Source organism: Heloderma suspectum, chromosome 1 (assembly GCF_057233095.1).
Source record: "Heloderma suspectum isolate Gila_16-S chromosome 1, 16-S_ref, whole genome shotgun sequence".
Classification (NCBI taxonomy): Eukaryota; Metazoa; Chordata; class Lepidosauria; order Squamata; family Helodermatidae; genus Heloderma; species Heloderma suspectum.
The window spans coordinates 212,507,656-212,528,516 of NC_139458.1; the positions used below are offsets into that span (position 1 = coordinate 212,507,656).

Below are 20,861 nucleotides of genomic sequence, written 5' to 3' on the forward strand. Positions count from 1 at the left end.
ATTGGTCATATCCCCCAAAGGTAGTGCCTGCTTGGTTTGGATCACTGCTACTAAAAACATTTTTTAAGAGTTATTTCAAGTGGCATGCCTCACCTCAGGCTTGGCCAGCTGGCTGCCATGGTGATTCCTTTTGCAGCCAGCTGGATGTGTAGCCAGGGTCAAGTTGAATGCAAGGAGAGGAGCCACTGCTCCAATTTCAGAAGCTTGTTTGGGGGCCCTTAAAGGCCCAGGGTCCCAGACTTGCACCCCAAGGCCCACAGTTTCTAATTAAGTATATTTTATGTAGGAACCAAGCAGAGAAAGATTCAGAAATAAGCAGTTGCTTTTTAAAAGAAAAGAAGACATAGAATTATTCAGAAAACTATCATGGAACAATTCGCATTTCCAAACAGCTTAGAGGTAAGGGAGCACTCAGATTCCTTGGGCAGGGGAAACAAGTATTGGCTCATAAGGTGGCAAATCTTGGATTAATTAACCCACAATTTGCCGGGTGGTGTGCCATTGCTGTTTTGAATACGCAACGTCCGATTGGCCTGATCAGATGTTGCTCCATGATGTGCAAACCCAAACACTATGGCTATTTGTGGGTTAAACAACCTGAAGTTAACCTAACAACTAATCGTAGGTTATCTGTGAGTTATTTAACCCATGGATAACCCCTCGTGTCCGGGTTTGCCTGTAACTAAGCAACCTACTGTTGAGCCGATCAAAGCTTGTGTATTTAAAACAGCACACAACCTGGCAATTAATTCACCCACAATTTGTTGCCATTATGTGTGAACCCAGTCATAGGGTGCTTCCAGATGAGGTCTTTGTTGTGCCATCACCCTGCCTCATTCACAGAATTTTATGGTGGGGAGGGGGGCAGACAACTTGTAACCCTCCCATGTTTTCCCACTACTTCTTCTGTCTCTTTCCACAAAAGATGGAATAATGCACAATGTCATTTGACTCGTAGTGCTAGAATCTGTCTGTCTGAGCTGTCTGTCTGGGAGTGCCCTTAGCCAATAGCATGAAGACAAAGCAAAATTTCACAATCAGAGGAGGGCAGGAAATGCCAAGAGAGGGGTTGAGAATTCAATATGTCTAGTCAGTAGCCTGAAGTGACCCTGATCATGCCTCCTTCAGGTGATTCCTACTTATGCCTATTAGCATAAGGCTGAGTCAGGGGCATGGGGAGTCCAACCTCAGATGTGGAGCAATCTACAGATGCCTGGGTATGTCCTTTGTTCAGAGATACGTTCTAGAAGGAGGGGAAAAGCTGGATTTTCACATACTCCCTTAATCAATTAAAGCATTAGTTGATACATCTCTTGTTTACGCATGCAGGTTTTGTGTAACTTGAAAGCTTGCATATTCCTTCATTGACAACATTTCCAATAAAAGGTGTCCATCTTATCTCTTTTGCACACCTTGAAAAGAAAGGACAAGTTATTCTATGCAATAGAGGAGTATGAAAAGTGTGTCATCAAATAACAGCACAGCGATATTGATGGGATCACATAACCCTAGCTCTATCTTCAAGAGATGGCTCCTGTCATTAAAATCAATGCAACTTAATTAAAGCAAATTATAGACAGATACGTCTATAAATAAGATATTAAAGTGTGCCGCTGAATATGATAATTGCTGCATATTTAGTAATCAGTGTGTGTGTTCTGCATTTGCCAAGAGGGATTTCATTCAGTGGAATCAATGGAGTTTTATTAAAAACCATCCAAATTAGAGGCAGAAATGACGAGTGTTATAATAATGCAAAATCACTGTTTCAACTTTAATCGTAAAAAGCAGGAAAGCAAAAATACACCCCCCTCCTCTGTGTAAAGAAAACACCAGCACTGTTTTCTTTCTTCCCTATTTTTTTATGAACACAAGAATGTTTGAAATTTTAATTTGCACCTTTTTGATTAAATAAAAAAAACAAATGGACAAATCTTGAAAGGTTTAGTAAATAATGTGTCATGGAATCTAAGGATAGAGGGGAAAGCATCAATTTGGTCTGTCCTCTTCCAAGATGTAAAGAAGAAAATAGCATTTTAAATCAAGAAGACTGCTGTTTTTGTAGTAAGCCCTATTACTATGCAGTTGGGTTGAATACATATGATACGAGTGGGCTTCTTTGTTTTTTTTTCTTCATGACTTAATGTAGCTTTGGGTGGGCAGTGCAAGCTACACAATATTTTTTTTTTTTTTTGGCCTGCTTGCATCCCCCTTCCCTAAATGTTCCAAGTAGAAAATAAAAACTCACAGCGGGGAGGTCAAAGAGAAAATTCCACATGGTTCTGTGGCTCTTTTCATGCCTTTGCTTTTCAGCACTTGATCAGAAATGTGGAGGGATTGCAAGGGAAGGAGGGGGAGAAAGAGTACTGAAGAAGTGAGGTCAGGAAGCCTTCTGAGGCCAACCCCCTTCACACAATGAGGATGGGCGGCAAAAACCGGTGAAACTTCGCTTGAAAGGGCATCGGTATTGTGTCTGACAAAGGTAGGGGAGATACTGGGAGTAAGGCAAACAGTGCCACCTAAGAGTTGCTAATGCCACCTTTCACTGGTGAGAAGGTGACACACAAAAGAGCAGCTGGCAGTTTTTGGAAGGGAAAGGAAAGGTTCCTCCTGTGCAAGCACCGGGTCATTACTGACTCCTAGAGGGACACCGCTTTCGCTGGCGTTTTCATGGCAGACTATAGCAGGGTGGTTTGCCATTGCCTTCCCCAGTCGTGACTACCCTTCCCCCAGCAAGCTGGGTACTCAATTTTACTGACCTCGGAAGGATGGAAGGCTGAGTCGACCTGAGCCGGCTACCCGAGACCCAGCTTCCGCTGGGATCGAACTCAGGTCATGGGGAGAGTTTCGGTTGCAATACTGCTGCCTACCACTCTGTGCCACACGAGGCTCTTTTGAGATGAGCACAAAGCCTGTAACATCCATAGAGCTAGGAAGTGATGGCTGTCATTAAAGGTAGCAAACTATTATGACCATGGTCCTGTGCACAGTTAAGGTGCTTAAATCCCATTGACGTTGGTGGCCTCTCTCTGCTTAAGACCCCAATCTATATGGAATGGTTTCCCAGTTTCTCACAGTCTTGACTCAATTCACTCTTTGCAGATGTGTTCTTCAGAATGGCCTTGCAAAGTTCTGCAGCTGTGAGAACTGATCGCTAAGGTCTGCCAGTCCACTTCTTTCCTCCAAATCAAAGCTTTCTTATTCTTCTCCTTCCTAGAGGTATTTGCTAAATAGAACCCTTGAGTTAATATGGGAAACTGCTTCATTCAGCATCAGTACTAAATGGGGGTGAAAAGGAACCGTGTGTGAAAAATCCCTTTACTTTTCAGTCCTTTGAACTTGGGGGACCACCCAGCACAAGCAGGATGTCATCTAGAGGGAGAAGACATGGGAGATGAAATGGAGACTGGGCCCATTCATAAAATCAAAACATTTTTGAGTGCCAGAGTCAAGGAAGCTGTACATTGCTTTTTACCTTTGAGTTATGGACACCTATCTTTTGGTAGTTACAAGAGAATCTGTGAACACTCCCTAGAGCAATTTCACCACAAATAAGCCTGATCCATGCAGGTGGCGGCTATAATCGACCTCTAGCATAATCTGAAGCCATGAGGCAACTACCCCAGTGTAAATACTGCATACACGTCATTTCCACCTCAATCAGCAAGAGCAATTTCCCTTGCTAGATGTGCACCAACTGTGCACACATAGTACAAATCCTACATTGGCTTCTGGGGTGGTATATGTGCTAGAATGCCAGGTCTGCCAGTCAGGTGGCTGGTGCTGTCAGTGTTGAGAACTGAATCTAGGCACCACCATCCACTCACTCTCCTTGATTGGTGTGTGGTGCTGTCAAAGCCAGCAGCATCAGAAAACTGCTCAGCAGGGCGATTGTCCTCCCACAAATTTGTGCACAAGCCTGAACTGTTGACCCCTGTTTTCCAAGTACCCTGATCCCTGTTGGCTCATTCCAGAGAAAGTTAAGTGTGCCTAAGATTTGAAATGAACTGAAGCCAAATACCATTTAGCTGGCACCCCACAATGTAGAATAGGCCTCAAGAATCTGGCTTATGCTGTATTCAGTGGTTAGAACTTGCTGCCTTTGCTGCTATGTGGATGGTGTGCCAGTTGTACTCTTGCACTCACCTTCAGTTGATATGCAGCATTTCCCACCTAGCCTGCAGGTCCGTTTTCTCATACATTTGTATGGTGTGTGTTTTTCCTGGGCAGATCTCATAGAGAGAATTGTCAGGCTGTGAGAGATTATTTGCATCTAGACTATCACCTGCTGTTATTACAGACCTCAGCTAAAGCACCATACAGTTATCACATTTGACAGGGCCATACCTTACATTTACACCTGCACATCTCTCTCTCCTTCTCTCTCTGTCTTTATTGCACTCCATTCCTCTTGCATTGAATTATGCAGTGTGCACACCCACGCCTTGCTACCTTGCCTCTGTTTCATGATGATGCTCACAGACTCAACACCATGGTAAGACTGATGGTCCATTCACTTCTTCTCCCCATCTCCCTTGTTCAATATCTGCCTCGAGTTCATTGCAGCAGCGTTGTTGTTGTTGTTGTTGTTGTTGTTGTTGTTGTTATGCATTGAGACATGCATAATAATGTGCTGTATCTTTTTTCCCTTGAAGTGGCCGTTTTTACTGCAAAATAATTTTAATGCTGCAGTAAGAAAAGTGGCTGCTGATGAAAATGGTGGGTGGCCTGAACAGATAATCAAACAGCAATAATAGTATTAATCATGCAGAAAAAAAGTTGGCCTGGCATGAGAGGCTCACAGTTATCACACCAGATCAGAATGCTAGTCCTGATGATTTTGCTTGTGCTCATCTCTCATCTGTGGTCACTCTTGACTGTTTTTGAGAAACTAGTGCAAAAAACATTGATGTGAAACTACAGCAGGATATTCTGTTTACATCAGAGATTCTAACTACCTTACAGTTAGAAATGGGTTTATTCCATGTGAAACAAAGGCTTTCCTCTTGTCAAACTCCTATCCTTCATTCCAGGGGCAGGCCAAAGGTAGATTGGGATCTACGGGTAGATCTCTGAGTGATTTGCAATAGCCCAGCAAGCGTTTCTGATTCCAAATGTGTTAACAATAGTGACAACAAGAAACTTCTTTTCCCTGTTAAATTAGTCTGCTGAAAACAAGAAAATCTGGGGTGAAACAGGAATGGATTTATGCTTGAACGGGTTTGGGGGCAACCTCCTGTTCTGGTACTGAAAACAAATTCCTGGGCTGACCGTGAAGTTAGAGATGCCTTGTCCTGCAGTTCTACGCCCAGCTCCTTGTGTTGTTATTTTTCTTGTGCCACTGTCCCGAAAGCCTAAACTAACTCTCTCTCTCTCTCTCTCTCTCTCTCTCTCTCTCTCACACACACACACACACACACAGGTTTATGCTCTTGCTTCCATGTGACTTCATGTAGATTCTCTCTAGCTCTTAGTTTGGAGTTATTTCTAGGGTCAGTGGAACCGTCTACACAACACACTAACCCACATAACCCCAGTGGTTCAGTGTGGGTTGTTTGTTGAACCATGAGTTAGTGTGTTATCTGAATGCAGCACATTTTCTGAAGGGTGGGTTATTGTGTTGTCTGAATACAGCCAGGTTGGCTTGTTAACCATGCAGTGTGTCTTGTTAACCACCTTGAACAACCCAACAACAAACCATGGGTTCTCAAGGTGGCTTGTTCAAGAAGTTAAGTCACACTGCATGGTTACACGATAACCCACAGTTCAACAAACAACCCACGGTTCAAAATAACCCACACTCAAATACTGAGTGTGGGTTAGCGTGTTGTCTGAACAGCCCCAATAAGTTCCACAGAACCGTGATTTTATTTTCTATATTCTCTAATTTTACTATTATTGCCCATACCTGTTTAACATTATATTAGTAAAAAAAAAAAAAAAAGTTTGGTCTATGTACTCTAGTTAATTTTTGTTCACAGTCTCCTCTTCAAATAATCCTAGCCCTTTGGATTCTTTTTAGGATACCATTAATCCACATCTTCTCAAACGTTATTATTTGAACTGGCTGCCTGTTTGCTACTGGCCCAGGTTTAAGGTATTAGTACTAGTGTACAAAGCCCTAAACAGCTTGGGACCAGGATTACTGAGAGAGTGCCTTCTCCTTTACCAACCTGCCCAGTCACTGAGGTCATCAGAGGGCATGTCCCTGGTGGTTCCATATGGACCCATGGCCCGTCTAGAGTCCACCAGGAAAAGAGCCTTCAGTGTGGTGGCCCCCTTCTTGTGGAACTCCCTGCCTTTGGAGGTCAGGCAGGCACCAATGTTGTATTGTTTTCGGTGCCTCCTGAAGACATTGTTATTTCGAGAGGCCTTCCTTGAGTGACCAGCTGCGGTTTATTAAATTCGGGATTTGTTTCTTTTTAAATGTTTTAATTGTCTTAATATGGTGTTTTATTCTTTTATATTTGTTGTTCACCACTCCGAAATCTTTTGATGTGGAGTGGTATATAAATAATTGCAAATAAATAAATAAATTATATGGAACCTTCCTAGATAAGAGACCAAACAGAATCTCTCCCATGCACTCTGATCCTATCCATGTTTACTTGGGAGGTCCGTTCCACTGTGTTGCTCCTAAGTAAGTGTGCATAGGATTCCAGCTTCAGGCTGTGATCATATATACACTTACCAGGGACTAAGTCCCATTGAACTCAATAGATTTACTTCTGAATAGACTTACATAGGATTCCAGTCAAAGGCAACAAAACAAAACAGCTAGTATTTTGTTGCCAAACAGAGAGGGTTTCCTCATCAACACCCAGCATTGTAAGTCCCTCAGCATCCTCCTTTAGATCAGGGACAGGGAGCAAACCCTATCAAGGCCATATCCAACAGAGACCACCGGTGAGCGGCCAGCCCTGCCGATTCCCTTCTGCAAGTGGCACTGACCACTCACAGAAATGGAGATGTAGCTTCTGTGAGCATGCCCTGAAACGAGCAGAAACACTCATTTCTGCAACAGCCCAGCTGGCAGAGCTTGCATAAGGGAGCTCCGTCTACCTGCCCCATTCCAGAATGAGCATTTCAGCTTGTTTAGGGGCTTGCCCGCGAAAGTGCTAAATCTCTGTTCTGCGAGTAGTGGGCGCTGCTTGCAGAAAAGACTCAGTGGGGCTGACTGTTTGCAGAACGGAAGTGGCAGTGGGCCCTGCTAGCGAACTGGCAGCATCAGATACTACCCAAGAGCAGCTTGTTCCTCAGCATGACTCTCTAGGGAACCTTACCCTATACTTTAGAGAACAGTTGCCTTAATAAATTTGCCCCTTTTCCCCCTGTGAGATGCTAGGAGCAGAAATTAGTATGCTGTTGGAAGTGGTAGAAGCAATCACAATATCCTCTCCCCACCCCAATCATTTCTCCCAATGTTCACTGTATTCTCATCCATCTCCCGGTGTTTTCCAGCCTGATCCACAAATCAGTTAAGCTGGAGTATTTAAACTGAAACCCATTTAGTTCCACTTAAATTCAAATACTTCGGTACAACTAGTTTGTTAATTAAATTGTTTGTTTGCAGAGCTGAACAAAAAAAATTCAAGATGTTATAGCAACCTGGGCTCTCTCCGATAGAGCTGAGCTCCTTTTTACTGAAATAACTGTTTTATTTAGAATCCAGTCAGGTGTGTCAATTTAAGCTTTAAGGCTTTTGAAAATGTTACTCTCTCTTCATTCTGTACAAACGTGAATAATGTGTCCAGGTTTTTTTCCTGCCTGTTTTGGAAGTGTAGTTTTACATCTAATAAGACTCACTTTCAGCTAGAACTATCTGTTTGTGTTTGTTGTTCTTTTTTTAGGGCTTTGGGGGTGTGTGTGTGTGTGTGTGTGTATGTGTGTTTGGAATAACAGTGCAATAATTTATGGAATAAAATTCAAGCAGATGAAGAGAATGGTAATATAAAGGTGTGCTAAAAATACATACAGAAAATGCATATGGCAAAAACAAAACAAAAGAAATATGCTACTCTCCACTTAAGGGCCGATCTACACTTACGGGTTTTTTCACTTCCATTGAGGTTTCACCGCCCGTCTTTCACACTATGCAGTACCCGCCTCGAATTGGAACCGGAATTTCCCCCTTTTGTGCTACTGCTTTCAATACCCTGAAATATTATCAGGGTATTGAAATATCCCAGTATTTCCCCTTAATGTGCTCTGATTTTCCGCCTTCGCTACCATATCTGGTCGTAGTCCCCTCCCCTGCCTGTCCATATACAGCAGTGTTTGTATTTCCTGTCCAGTTACAGCTCTCGACGGCCCCATGTCACCTTCCGGCTACTGATCGCATAGCTTTCTCAGCACTCAATGTTTCCTCAGCAACAAGGAAAGGGCTGGATGTGCATGTGCTTGTCTGATCTCAGAAGCTAAGCAGGGTTGGTCCCGGTCAGTAGTTGGATGGGAGACCGCCTGGGAATCAGGCTTCCTGCATTGAGCAGGAGGTTGTTCTATCCGTTCAAATGAGACTAAGTTTTACCCCCTTCTATCCCCCGCTTCGAGGTTGTTGTTTTTAACCACGATTAAAGCCACGATTCTTCAAAGATAATGCCTTAATTTAAAAAAAAAGCTGAAGCGGGGGATAGAAGGGGGTAAAACTTAGTCTCATTTGAAGGGATAGAACAATCCCTTGCTCAGTGAAGGAAGCCTGATTTCCAGGCGGTTGCCCATCCAACTGCTGACGGGGCCAACGTGAAGCCTTGAATCTTCGAAGATGCCAGCAGCCCCCCCCCCCCAAAACACAAGCACTGGGTGCTGCCACCACTGCTCCTCTTTCTTGCGTCAGCTGTCAAGGGCTGGTGTGGGGAAAAGAGCATTGGTAGACATCCCCCAGCCGCTCGCCCTGGCCTCCAGCAGGTGAGGGGGGAGAAGGGATAGGTGCCACCTTCTTCCCTCCACCCCCACCTGCTACAGCGGCAGTGGCAAGGGTCGTTTTCCCCAAGACCAGGAAAACATGCAGAAAATGACAAGCCTCTCCCACGCCACTGCCGCATGGTGGGCGTGGAATCAGCAGAAACAGGAAGAGTTTCTGATCCTCCAATAAGAGCTGCCGTCTTTAAGAGCAGGAAAACAGCACAGCGCTCGAGTGTGAACTGAGCTCGCGCATTCAATGAAGCACCGCAACGGGGAAAATGGCCGAGTGTGGATAATCACGTTTTAATGCAGGAGCGTTTAACCCGACAGGACACCGAATTCGTTGCGATGGCAGGCACAATGTAGATCAGCCCTAAGTCTTACAGGGATACTGATGGAAAGGAGAAAAACGAAGCCCCCAGTAGATTTCTAGTTAGTCATAGTCTTCAGTGCTTATCACAACCTGAAGTGGGACCTTTCATTAAGTATGTAGAGTTGCAACAAAGGGGGATTTAGTAGTGGTTAAAATGAGTCTAGAAAGGGAAGGTTTTAAAAGGCTATAAATGTATGACGTGGACAGTCCTACCATAGTGTGTCATCATTCTTTTTTTTCTCTATACATGGGTTTGGATGTAGAACATCTGGCATTTGGAGTTTATTTCATTTTTATACATAGGCGGTCTGTGCAGTGGATGGAAAGACATTATATAAAAACATTCAGCTGATCAGTTCCATAGAGGAGAAGGGAGGAGGACAATCTCTAAACTAAATGAGGTTCTAAACTCATTATGCTACTATCTATTGTGTGCTTGACCTCCAACTCAAAGGTAAACCTGTTTTTGGTAAAAATGCCCCATGTAACATCTAGTTATTAGCACAAGTAGCCATAATGACAGCCTAACTGGACAGGTGCTTCCAGTCCTGTCCCCACACACATGCGCGCGTGCGCGCGCACACACACCCTTTATGTTTGTATCAGGTCAGATATTCTTTCTTTTGCTTGATTCACTGAGCTAACATCTTGACTTGTGTCTAGACAGATGGTGAGTGGAAGAAGGGCTGAGTTGAGCCTCTAATGAAAGACACAGAACCTTTGTCTGCTCTTTGAGCTTATTGGCCAGTTTATCCTAAGCAAAGAATCTATCAGCTGTGTGGAGCCAAATTTTGTAAAACTGTATCCACAATCAGTTTCTATAGCAACTGTATCTTAAAGCACATACACAAACAGAACTGGCAGAGGGATTTTTTTCCTTCTTTTCTTCTTCCTCCTCAGAAAGAAATAATCAGAAATTGGATAGTGCAGGGCTATTACAGGACACACATGTAATGCAAGGGCTTTTTCCTTGCACAGCAGCTGTGTTGGCTTGTCTTGGTAAACAACAATACAATTCTTCTTTTTTAGTGTTTTTGTACACTAATAGACTTCTTATTCTTCGTAGGTTTGAGAAGTTTGCTGTTATGTTTTATAATACCCAATTACTTACTTTAAAGAACATTTGCCCTGTAGATCTCCTGCCACTCCACATTATAATTGACTGTTCCTGATCAAGCACAGTATTTCCATGACTTTCATGTTCTCTTAACCCCTAGAACATGGATTTGTTTCACTTTTCCACAAAAGAATTCCACATACAAGAAGACTGGATATAGTGTTTCAGGTGTGTCTGTAAGCAGAGTTCCTGATTATTTAAGGCAATCAAAGTCAACCTTCCCCAACCTGGTGCCCTCCAGATGTGTTGGACTACAAATCCCATAAGTCCCCAGTCAGCCATGCTGGCTGGGGGATGCTGGGAGTTCTAGTCCAACACATTTAGGAGGCACCGGGTTGAGGAAGGCTAATTTAACTGTTTAAATCAGAGGTGTAACAACAGTACCAGCAACTGCATGGTTCGTTTGTTTTTTACTTTGTTTTCCAGAAACACTTGCTGCCTCTTCAGGTGAAAAACTGGAGAAAAATTATTTAAGCCATGGTGGGTTGCGGTGTGTGCCAGTGGCTATTTTTAATATTCAAGCCATGGCGAGTGGTCACCGTGGCTTATTGTGTTGTCTGAACCCAGCAAGGGTGGGTTGTTGGTGTGATTAACAAACCACCCACAACACTAAAATAGCCCATGGGTTGCAAACAAACAAACAAAAAGCAAGCAAGAAAAATAATGTACTTTTGAAATCGTCCAGTATTTTTCACATTGTCATGATCAGCCCCTGCTATGCTTCTGTTGCTTCAGGGAGAGAGGGAAAGAGAGCTCAGACAATGGAGGAGCTGGATTGTGGGGAGAGATTTTTTTAATCGCTCTACTTGAAAACAAACGAACAGGAAAATCCAAGCTGCAAAGCCAGGTGCTAGGAAAAGCAGGCAGAGGACAATAGTAGCATGATAAATCTTTATCAGAACTGGCAGAAGAGTTACTTTGGGGTTGGTTGGTGCAGTAGATTCACCAAGGAATCCCTCTGTAGTGACAGGCAGCAGTCATAAGAATTGTGAATATAATATGTGTGTTTGTCCAGGGTTACCCTCTGCAGACTTCAGGAAAGTAGGGGGGGGTAGGTTCAATAGACCCTGTTCTAAGTTGGATTCTGGCAGCTTGTCATCTGGTTTGGGGCTTTCAGTCCCCGCTCTCTAGTTTCTTCCTTCTTTGTTTTGCAAGTTCCAACCTGCCCCCCACACACACACACACACTGGGATTGAGTACCTGACTGTGCAAAGGGAGTGCTGGATTTGGGGCGTGGCTAATTTTGTAGTGTTGTATGGCGCACACACACACAGTCTTTGCTTTGCACTCATGACTGTGAGGTTACTTGCAGCTTGTCTTTTCTGTGCCATGGGGTCTGCTGGTGGAGCAGAAAAATATGGGTCTGACGGTGTGCTGTTGTGTGAATGTCCCCTCTCCCTGCTTTGCGTTCATGATCTTGAAGTTACTTGCCTCAGTTGCTGCTGTACCAGATAAATGTGAGCTCAAAGAAGTGTTTTCATATGTTGTGGAAATCAGACCCAAACTCTGCCTACAATCATATTCTCTGCCAAGTAATTTGCATGTCTTCTTCAGTTTGCTTTCATGTGAAATGAGTTTCACCTTGAGCCTTTGTTTTTTCCCCCATTTTGAATCATGGACAAGTGGGATGCTTAACCAGAGGATCAGGCTGGGCTTAAGGAAGGGAGGCATATACCTTTTCTCCCAGCACAGACCAAAGTGTGACATCACACAACTTGCTGAACCAAGGCGTTCCTGGCTGAACCTTCCAAACTATTCTTAAGAAAACCTCTTAAGAAAAGAGGTCCCACATTATCCCTGGGCAGCTTGTTCTTCTGCTTCATGGTCTCCTTGCAGCCCCCCATATAGAAATGTGGCCATGCAGGGTACAGCCAGGACTTTCTAGGAAACTCTGGAAGGAGAGAGGCACTGCACCTCCTTGCCCATGTGCCTGGTTTGGTGAGAGGCGGAGCCCGTGCCTTCCAGGTCTAGAATGAGATGAGGCTAGCAGAAGCTGTTTCTATTCTCAGAAAGGTCTAGTTCAGATACAAAAGTTTGGTCATTTTTATCCTTGATGGCCTTGTAGTCCCCTTCCAACCCTACTACTGCTCTATGATCTCAAAAGTAAAACACAAGCTTAAGCAGAAAGCAACTGGTGAATCCTTCCAGTGTAACCTCATCCAGGGTTTGTCTAGAGTTTGTGAACTCTGCCTCCCTTCTACATGTAGCTTGGCCACCCACCAGCAGCTTTGTCTGTGGCAGGTGAATGCATAACATCCTGATATGCAACTCCCTGCAGGGTTCTGTGGTTATGTTAGTGTGATGGCTAAGCTTGCCCCAAAACCTACTTGGCAATGGCATCAGCAAAGGGATGCCTTGCTGGAGACCTCTCTGCAAGGCCTCCGTTCCTCCCCCCCCCCCCGACACCTTGAACGCTATCTCCCAGGGAGCCCTGGGACATGCATTTTATAAGGTGCCTGGTGTCCATACTCAGGCTCCCTGGAGAACTACATTGGGACACTGCCATTGTGGGAAGGGAAGGGAGGAGAAGGGGCCCATGGCAATGGCAGGGTCCTGTGATGATGTCAAGGAACAGGTCAGGGCCAGCTCAAGGTCAGAGGGGGGCCCTCTTCTGTTGGTGGGCTCTGGTGAGCTTACCTGGCGGCGGCAGCACTCCAACAGGTGCCTGGTGGTTGGGGCCACCCCTTAAATTTCCCATCACACCCCAGCATGGCGCTTCGTCAGGGCCATGATGGGAAATTAAAGTGGCAGTTACACCAAGCCACCAGGCGCTCTCAAAGCGCTAGGCCAGAACCTCTTTGTACAGAGGGCCCAGGGCAAGCATCAGCAGTAGGCCCTTCCAGAGCCCTGAGGAACCCACAGCTGACCAAGGGGGCTGCTGCTGACTTCAGCCCTGGAATCGTGTGTGAGCCAAAACAGATCTTTGTTGGACGTGGCTTATAATCATGAACGAACTTCATTTCTGAACTCACTCACTGAAGCGCTAATCCACCAATGGCATTCCAAGAAGACACTGAAAGACATCTGGCGTGGCATAGTGGTTCAGGGTGCCGGACTGGGCCTGGGGAGACCCGGGTCCTAGTCCCCAGTCGGCCATGAAACTCACTGGGTGACTTTGGGCCAGTCACTGACTCTCAGCCGAACCTACCTCACAGGGTTGGTGTGAGGATAAATTGGACATGGAGGAGAACCATGTAAGCCACCTTGGGCTCCTTGGAGGAAAAGGCAGGATATAAATGTAACAAATAAAGAAGAGTAAAACCGCCCTGCCAATCTGGGAGAATCTTCTGTGATCACAAGTTCCCGTATGTTCCCTGTCTCTACAGCTTCCATGGTTACCGTAGTTATTTTGGTGGCTGCAATGCTAAGCCTCTGCTGATAGGAGAAGAGTCTGTCTCCCTCCCTGGGAATTTAAGAAACCCCTCCGTCTCGTGGATCTTCTCTCCCCCCCTCCCCACAGTTTGGGAAGCACAGCTTTAATGAATAAATGTATCTGTTTGCTTTGCTTTCCTCCCCCCCCCCCCCATCCAGTGAATCTGCCCAAGAGTGTACATGAAAGTGTCACATATAGGGGAATAATCATTCATCCAGGTCATTACACCGCCTTTCCATCACAGCAGTTTTTAAATCTCTTCAGCAAACTTGTGCATAAATTACAAGACTGGAAGAAGTGTTGTCTTGCCTGTAGAACACGAGGAACACAAATACAATATAAAAACTAGTTTGCAGAAAGACTGGCACAATATTTTAAATGAATTGTTAACAATGTTTTGAAAATACATTAAATCCTCCCCCTTCCATTAATCTGTATTGGAGATGGGGGGAAAAGATTTTAAATGGCTTCCTACTATATTGTTTTATAAAACTGCTGATTTTAGCAATTCTGGAAAAGAATACACAGTAATGTAAGAAACAGGGGAAATTGTGATTGTAACTTCTGCCTTTGCTGAAAACGAATTACAACTTCAGTTGAAGAACCTTCTTAGTACTTAGAACCATCAGCAGGCATCAATCTGAATCAGACATAGCACCAAACTGTGGTTTAGGGTTATGTGCATGAGCCTCAGGCTCGTGTGTTCCTTCCTCTTCTCTGGTGCAGCCATGAGTACGAGATCAGAAGTGTTTACTTCCATTTTCAATTAACCATGGTTTATTGTTATATCCAAACCTGAAACTGGTTAATCATAACTATAGTTTAGAGAAACAAGCCAGGATTATAAGTCACACTTTGAAGTTGGCTTGTTTTTCTAAACCAGGGGTGGAGAACCTGGGGCCCTCTAGATGATGTTGTACTGCAACTCCCATCAGCTCCAACCAACATGACGTGGTCAGGGATGATGGGAGTTGTAGTCCAATGACATCTGCAGAGCCATGATTTGGCATGATTTTATTGAGCCATTGAGTGAATTAAATTGGGAAGACTCTTCCTGAGATCAGAGCATCTCAATTCAGTAATCGTCTCTTTTTGCATTTTCTGGATAAAATAGTGCAACCAACTAACAGGCCAAGCTGAGAACTGTTGCTTTTACTGAATGAACTACTCCAACACATGATAAATGCACACATGGCCTTGTTCATTCTTCAGCTTTGCAAATTGCTGGATATGTTGTTTGTAAAAGAGGGAAGGGGCTGTTGCTTGAAGCAGGCTTTTAAAATAATAGTGAACACCTCAACAACCAGTAGTAAGCAAACAAGATGGAGATTTGTTCATGTTTCTGTAGCATTCTTTTAGCACCTTCGGGATGCAAAGGGCAGTATCTTATACCGCCCCAACCCTAGCAGAACAGACCACTAGCACAAGCAAACAGGATGGAGATTGATTTGTATTTCTGTTAATGGGTATTAATTCCTGTAGCACCTTTGGGATGCAAAAGACAGCATCCTCCCTGACACTAGTGGAACATATCGCTAGCGCGACAGGAACTAGTGGTTCCAGGGGGAAAACAAAATGAGTGGAAATGCTCATTTCAGGAATGAGGCAGGTCAGCAGAGCTTCCCGAAGGGAGCCCACTGACCTGCCCCATTTTGGAAAGGAACATTTTCACTCATTTCTGTCCTTATTTCTGGAACCACTAGTTCCCGTTGTGTTAGCAGTTCATTGTGCTAGCAGTCCATTTTGCTCGTGCAACGGAACTAGCGGAGGCGCAGCGGCAGCATAGGATATTGCCCAATGCCTTTAACATTCTTTTGCATAGAATGCAACCCAGACAATATCCCCATTTTATAGATTGAAGAACTGAGGCTGAGAGACTTGTGCATCATGTCCATGGCCTACACCTTGATTTGAACTTAGCAATCTTGGGTCCAATCACAACAAGGCCCATAATGAATTGTTTTCAAGGATTGTTTTCACTTCAGCCAATACTTTTCTTGATTCTTTTTCTTTTAAACGGTTTGAAGGATATAAAGCATCTTTTCCATTGCCCCATGTTCCATACAGGATTGTTTTCAAGGATTGTTTTCACTTCAGCCAATACTTTTCTTGATTCTTTTTCTTTTAAACGGTTTGAAGGATATAAAGCATCTTTTCCATTGCCCCATGTTCCATAGAGATTTACAGCACCTCTTCTGGCCTGCATCGGGAATGACCATGAGGAACATAAGCACTCTTTTGATATAAATTATCTTTTACATGTTATTAATTGTGATAAGATTCAATGTAGATTCCTCTTGGGCCTCGGCATTTCTTCTTTGTTGATTTTGGCATGCTGGAGCATCATTTGTTCTCTGATTATCATTTTTAGAAACATTGTCAGTAACTGGGTTGAATAATTGATTTTCATCTCTAATTATGCTGTTCTTCACAGGTGTCTGGGAAAGTTCCAGATGGGACATCACACCACCTCCAGTTTGAAGGAATAGAAAGACAATATGCCTCCTTACCCAGGTAAGTTTTATTTTAAATTGTCATGCTCTCAGTCTCGTCTACACAGGTGTGCATGCATGTGTCGTGCTCCCTCCATAGATGGACAGAGAGATCCCCCCCCCCCCGGCACTATTTAGAGAAATCTGCATTGAACAGACATCTGGCAATGAAATGAGAGATTATGTTGCAATTTTGTCATGCTGCCCTTCTGCTGATGATTTAGTGCCATTTTTATAGTTCTGTTAATAATTTAGACAGCCAGTTTGGGGGCAGGAGGGAGGGAAGTAAAGTATCTTTCAATGAACATGTCAGCAAGAGTCATGATCTGCAGGGGAAGAACATGACACTGAGGAAGCTTATTCCACAAGAGTTATAGTGGGTCTTAGCCAGGCCTAACTGAGAGAGAAATCATAGCTAGCAGTGACAGAAGGCTGCTGTGAGGAGTTCCCAGTGCAGCAGTCACAGCTACGTTCATGGCTCCAGAGTTGCTTGAAGGAAATTTCTCACAGCCGTAGTCCAGTATGCTAAGGCTGCAGTCCTATACAGGCTTGCCTGAAAGTGAGTCCCAATGAACTTGAGAGAACATGGTTCAGAAGAAACATGCTTAGGATTATGCTGTTAGTGTGCTCTGTGACCAAAGACTATTAGGAAGTAAGAGGACTTGTCAGAACGTCTCTTTTTCTTTCCTGTCATTTCCAAACTTTCTTTGAAGACCCTCTAATGGCTTAAGGTCAGCTGGGAGCCAGAAAATGGAAATCAACCTCTCCATTTGCTGGGGAACTCTGCTAAGACAGTCCCTGGAAACCCCAGTTGCAGTGACGATTGTGTCTGAGGAGCAACTGTAGGAACGTCTTTTTTCTGCCCTGGCACTGGCCCTGATCCTGCATGATAGCTGAAAAACAGTACAACTGCCTCCACTCACTTAAGGCAGCACAGATGAGAAAGGGTTGTTTACTTAGCCCTTATCATTTCAACCGCTCCTCCTTGTCCCACAGAATGCAAAAGATATGTGAATTGACTAAACCAGGTCACACACAGTTTCTGGCCTAGTCGGGTGCATTCTCAAGGTAACCTTTATTTTTGGTTCTTTTTAAAAGGTTGCCTTACCACTCTATCCTTTCACAGACATTTAAAAAAATCAGTTCCAAAAATACTCTGGCACAGGGGATGTTACTCATAGCAGGTACTACCTCTTGGATAGTACCTGTGACTGTTGCACCAAAGCATACATATATTTTTGGTTAACATTATACTGAAAGACTTTTTTAGAATGTGTGCACATAGAAGTGGTCCTCATTTGTCCTTTAACATCTCCCCTCCTCCAATTAGGATTTCTTTGCTCCCTCCTGCTGTCCAAAATATACAGATATCTACATAGTCTCTCTTTCGTGAGGTGGTTTCAACTTTCCCAAGGTATCCCCTGAAGAGCTGCAAAACTGTCTAAAACTGGTCATGTTAGATATTCATATACACAAATGAGTATCTGTACTCTAGGCAATAGCAGCTCCATGGTGCCACTTCCAAGTATCTGAAAAGCTGTGATGGACACACAGCAATACTCATGTTGTTTAATCCATATCTATGGTCAAGGGGAGAGGAATCATCTACAGTTTTCTCTGATTTGTTCTCCTCCCTCACTTTTCCAGGAGCCAGCTTCTCATGCCCATCACAACAGGCAGGCATTCGTACTTTAGGAAACTCTGAGATAAAGAATAATTTTAGCTAGGAATCAATGAAGCGTGACAAAGCAGAAAGGCTCTTAGGAATTATGCCAGGCTGTCAGGCTTTGGTGCAAGTCACAATAGTGGTGGGTAAAAATTAGCAATGTTGGAAAGGAAATTAAGAACAGAGAGAAAAGAAATATTAATTATCTGCCTAACTTGCTAAAGCAAGCAAATGGAACCTGGAATACAGACCCCCTTTCTTAAGTCAATGACCTACGTTGCGCGGTTGCAGGGTGGTTTAGCGTGATGTCCGAATCTTGTGCGGCTTTTCCATTGTAGGTTGTTTATTTCGCAAACAAGCCATCTTGAGAACTCATGGCTTGTAGTGGGGTTGTTTAACCTGGCTTATTGCCAGGGTAGCTGGTTGTGATGTCTGAACCCACCAAGTCACTTCAGCGTGGGTTGTTTAAAACAGCAAGAGAGCCACCTGGCAGCAAAAAAACCCTGCCGCTGCTCCTCACAATCTTGCTAGTCCTGCAGCCATCCGGCATCCTCCATTGCTGTTGATGGACACTGTCAGCGTCCACCCCTTCACCAATACTGCATGGACAATTGGCAATGCCTCTATCAGGTTGGCAGCCCTTTTTTATTTATTTTTTCAGTCCTTAATTGCAGAAATGGGTTTGTTTTTGTTTTTTAACTCCTTCAGTCTTGTGCAAATGCACAAGGCACACATGCACAGGACCACAGCAAGACATATTTTCCTATTTTATTCACATGGTTCATTGACTATTAAACTGGCAAAGCAGAAATAAGCTCAACATAGTCCCACAGTAATTACACCTGCAGCAAAAGCTCCCGTCTTCGTCGCCTGCCCCTTTGGGATTTCGCTGTCAAGGCAAGTGCTGAAGTGGAGGAGAAATTTGACAGCTGGCACTTCAACATGTTATGAGAGGGGGAATTTGACAAGTGGCATTTCTAGACGTGCAGACGGCATATTGACATGCTTGGGAAACTGTACTAGCTGCTGTCATTGTCACGATTCCCTTAGCCCCCACTTCACTTCAATGCCCAAACATACACAGACGAGAGGCTTCAGTCTACATCTTTTAATCCATTAATTCACAGGGTCATACAGATTCAAATTCTCAGAGAAACTCTCCGTGTACCAGGAATGCCTTCAGGGGATCCAAATGGAATTTACGAGAGTTGCCCACCGTTTGAAGAGGGAGGCGGTCTCACTAGCCAAACTTAAGCGGGGGAGGTCCCTCTCTTCTCATGAGGCCTCTAAGCGCAGCTTCTCACACAGGGCCAATCGGGTAGACTGTCTAAGTTCTGCCCCTGCCTTCTCTCTCTTTGCTCTGTGCCTGCGCCTGGCATCTATTAGGTCAATCTCCTGTTCTCTGCCTCTCACGGGGGTGGGGGAGTGAGGATGGACCCTCAAACTCAGCCATCTGTACATTTGTAACCTGAGAAGCAGGCCTACTCATATCTGGACTAGCCTGGGAAAACATGTCCCCCATGTCTGATGGTTCTCCTTCAGAATCTGAACTGCTATCCTGCTCCCTGTGCTCAGAAACACCCCTGACAGTCATAGTAGTACAACTTAAGCATGTAAACTGCAGTCCTGTGAATGTGTGCACTTGCCAACTTGTGAAGGACCAAAGGGGGTAGGGGGAATACTGAACCCATTTATGCAAATGTGAAGGACCAAATTAAAAAACAGTGTGGAACAGTGAGATGCAGAGGGCCATTGACTTGATTGCACCTGAGTGCCCTGTCCAGCACTGTGGAGCCTGTTCTGCTCCCTGGTATACTGGGGAGCTGCAGTCAATGAAACAGGCTGGACGTCAGCTGGAGTGCAAATGGCGCAATACTCGAAGTTAAGACGTCCGAGTACGCTCTAGAGTGCATAATCATGCCTACTGCGTGGCAGTGCGGGCAGCAAAGAAGGTTTATTTTGCTGCCTCCATTACGTCCTCAAGTAGCCATCCAGTGGAGCTCTTCCGGCAGTTAACATCTTCCCTAGTAAATGAGGCCCTGGCCCCGTCGAAGACCCGCTGTGATCTTTTTGCATTGTCTAATAAGACGATAATTTGCTTTGTCTAATAAGAAGATATGTATTTCACCAGCATTGCCATCTTTTGTTTTGGCCATGCCAAAGCATTTTGTTACAGTTGTGATACCAATGTAAAAAACTGCTTTAAAAAGCCCTTTACATAAGTTGTAATGAATGTCCGACATTTGGTGAATATCACGATTCACACATGAATGCCAATGAACGCAGACAAATTTTGTGAATATCCAAAACGTTAGAGATACACCAGTGAATGTTGACAGTCATCTCCATGTGATGGTCAGTATTCACTGGTGTATGTGCAAAATGTGTGGGGAAAATGTGTGTTCAGACATTTCCGACATTCATCTGGGATTGTCAACATCCAATAAATTTTAGGCATACATGCAACATATATACTGTTATAATATAACTCAAGAGTTCTGGAACAGGATAACCAGAGGCAGGACTACGGGACCCTAATGTGATCCTTCATGGTGCAGTGAAATTCAAAGTGCTGGTGTTGTCCTTTAAAGCCCTACACGGCTTGGGAGCAGAGTATCTAAAGGCACGTCTCCTCCCACATGTACCTGTTCGGACCCTTAGGTCTTCTTCAGAGGCCCTCCTCCAGGTGTCCCTGCCAAAGGAAGCTAGGTGGGTGGCTGCAAGAGAGAGGGCCTTCTCGGTGGGGGCACCCCATTTATGGAATAAACTTCCCAAAGAGGTTCACCTGGCACCTACATTGTTATTTTTTTTGACACTCAGCAAAGTCCTTCCTTTTCTCCCACAGATTTTAGAGACCTCGTTCTAAATTATTATGGCTATTTTATTGATACCTGTGCTAATTCCTTTGCATTATATTGTATGTTATTCTTTTAAATATT

The 20,861-nt window shown here is 44.3% G+C and overlaps 1 protein-coding gene across 1 annotated transcript in view; it reads left to right on the plus strand.

Annotated features, from left to right (window-relative positions):
* PARD3B (par-3 family cell polarity regulator beta) overlaps positions 1 to 20,861 on the plus strand; it is a 679,914-nt gene that overhangs the window by 609,743 nt on the left and 49,310 nt on the right. The window contains exon 22 of the mRNA XM_084818423.1: positions 16,199 to 16,278. Coding sequence (XP_084674549.1) covers positions 16,199 to 16,278 — 80 coding nt within the window. The remainder of the gene's footprint in view (positions 1 to 16,198; positions 16,279 to 20,861) is intronic.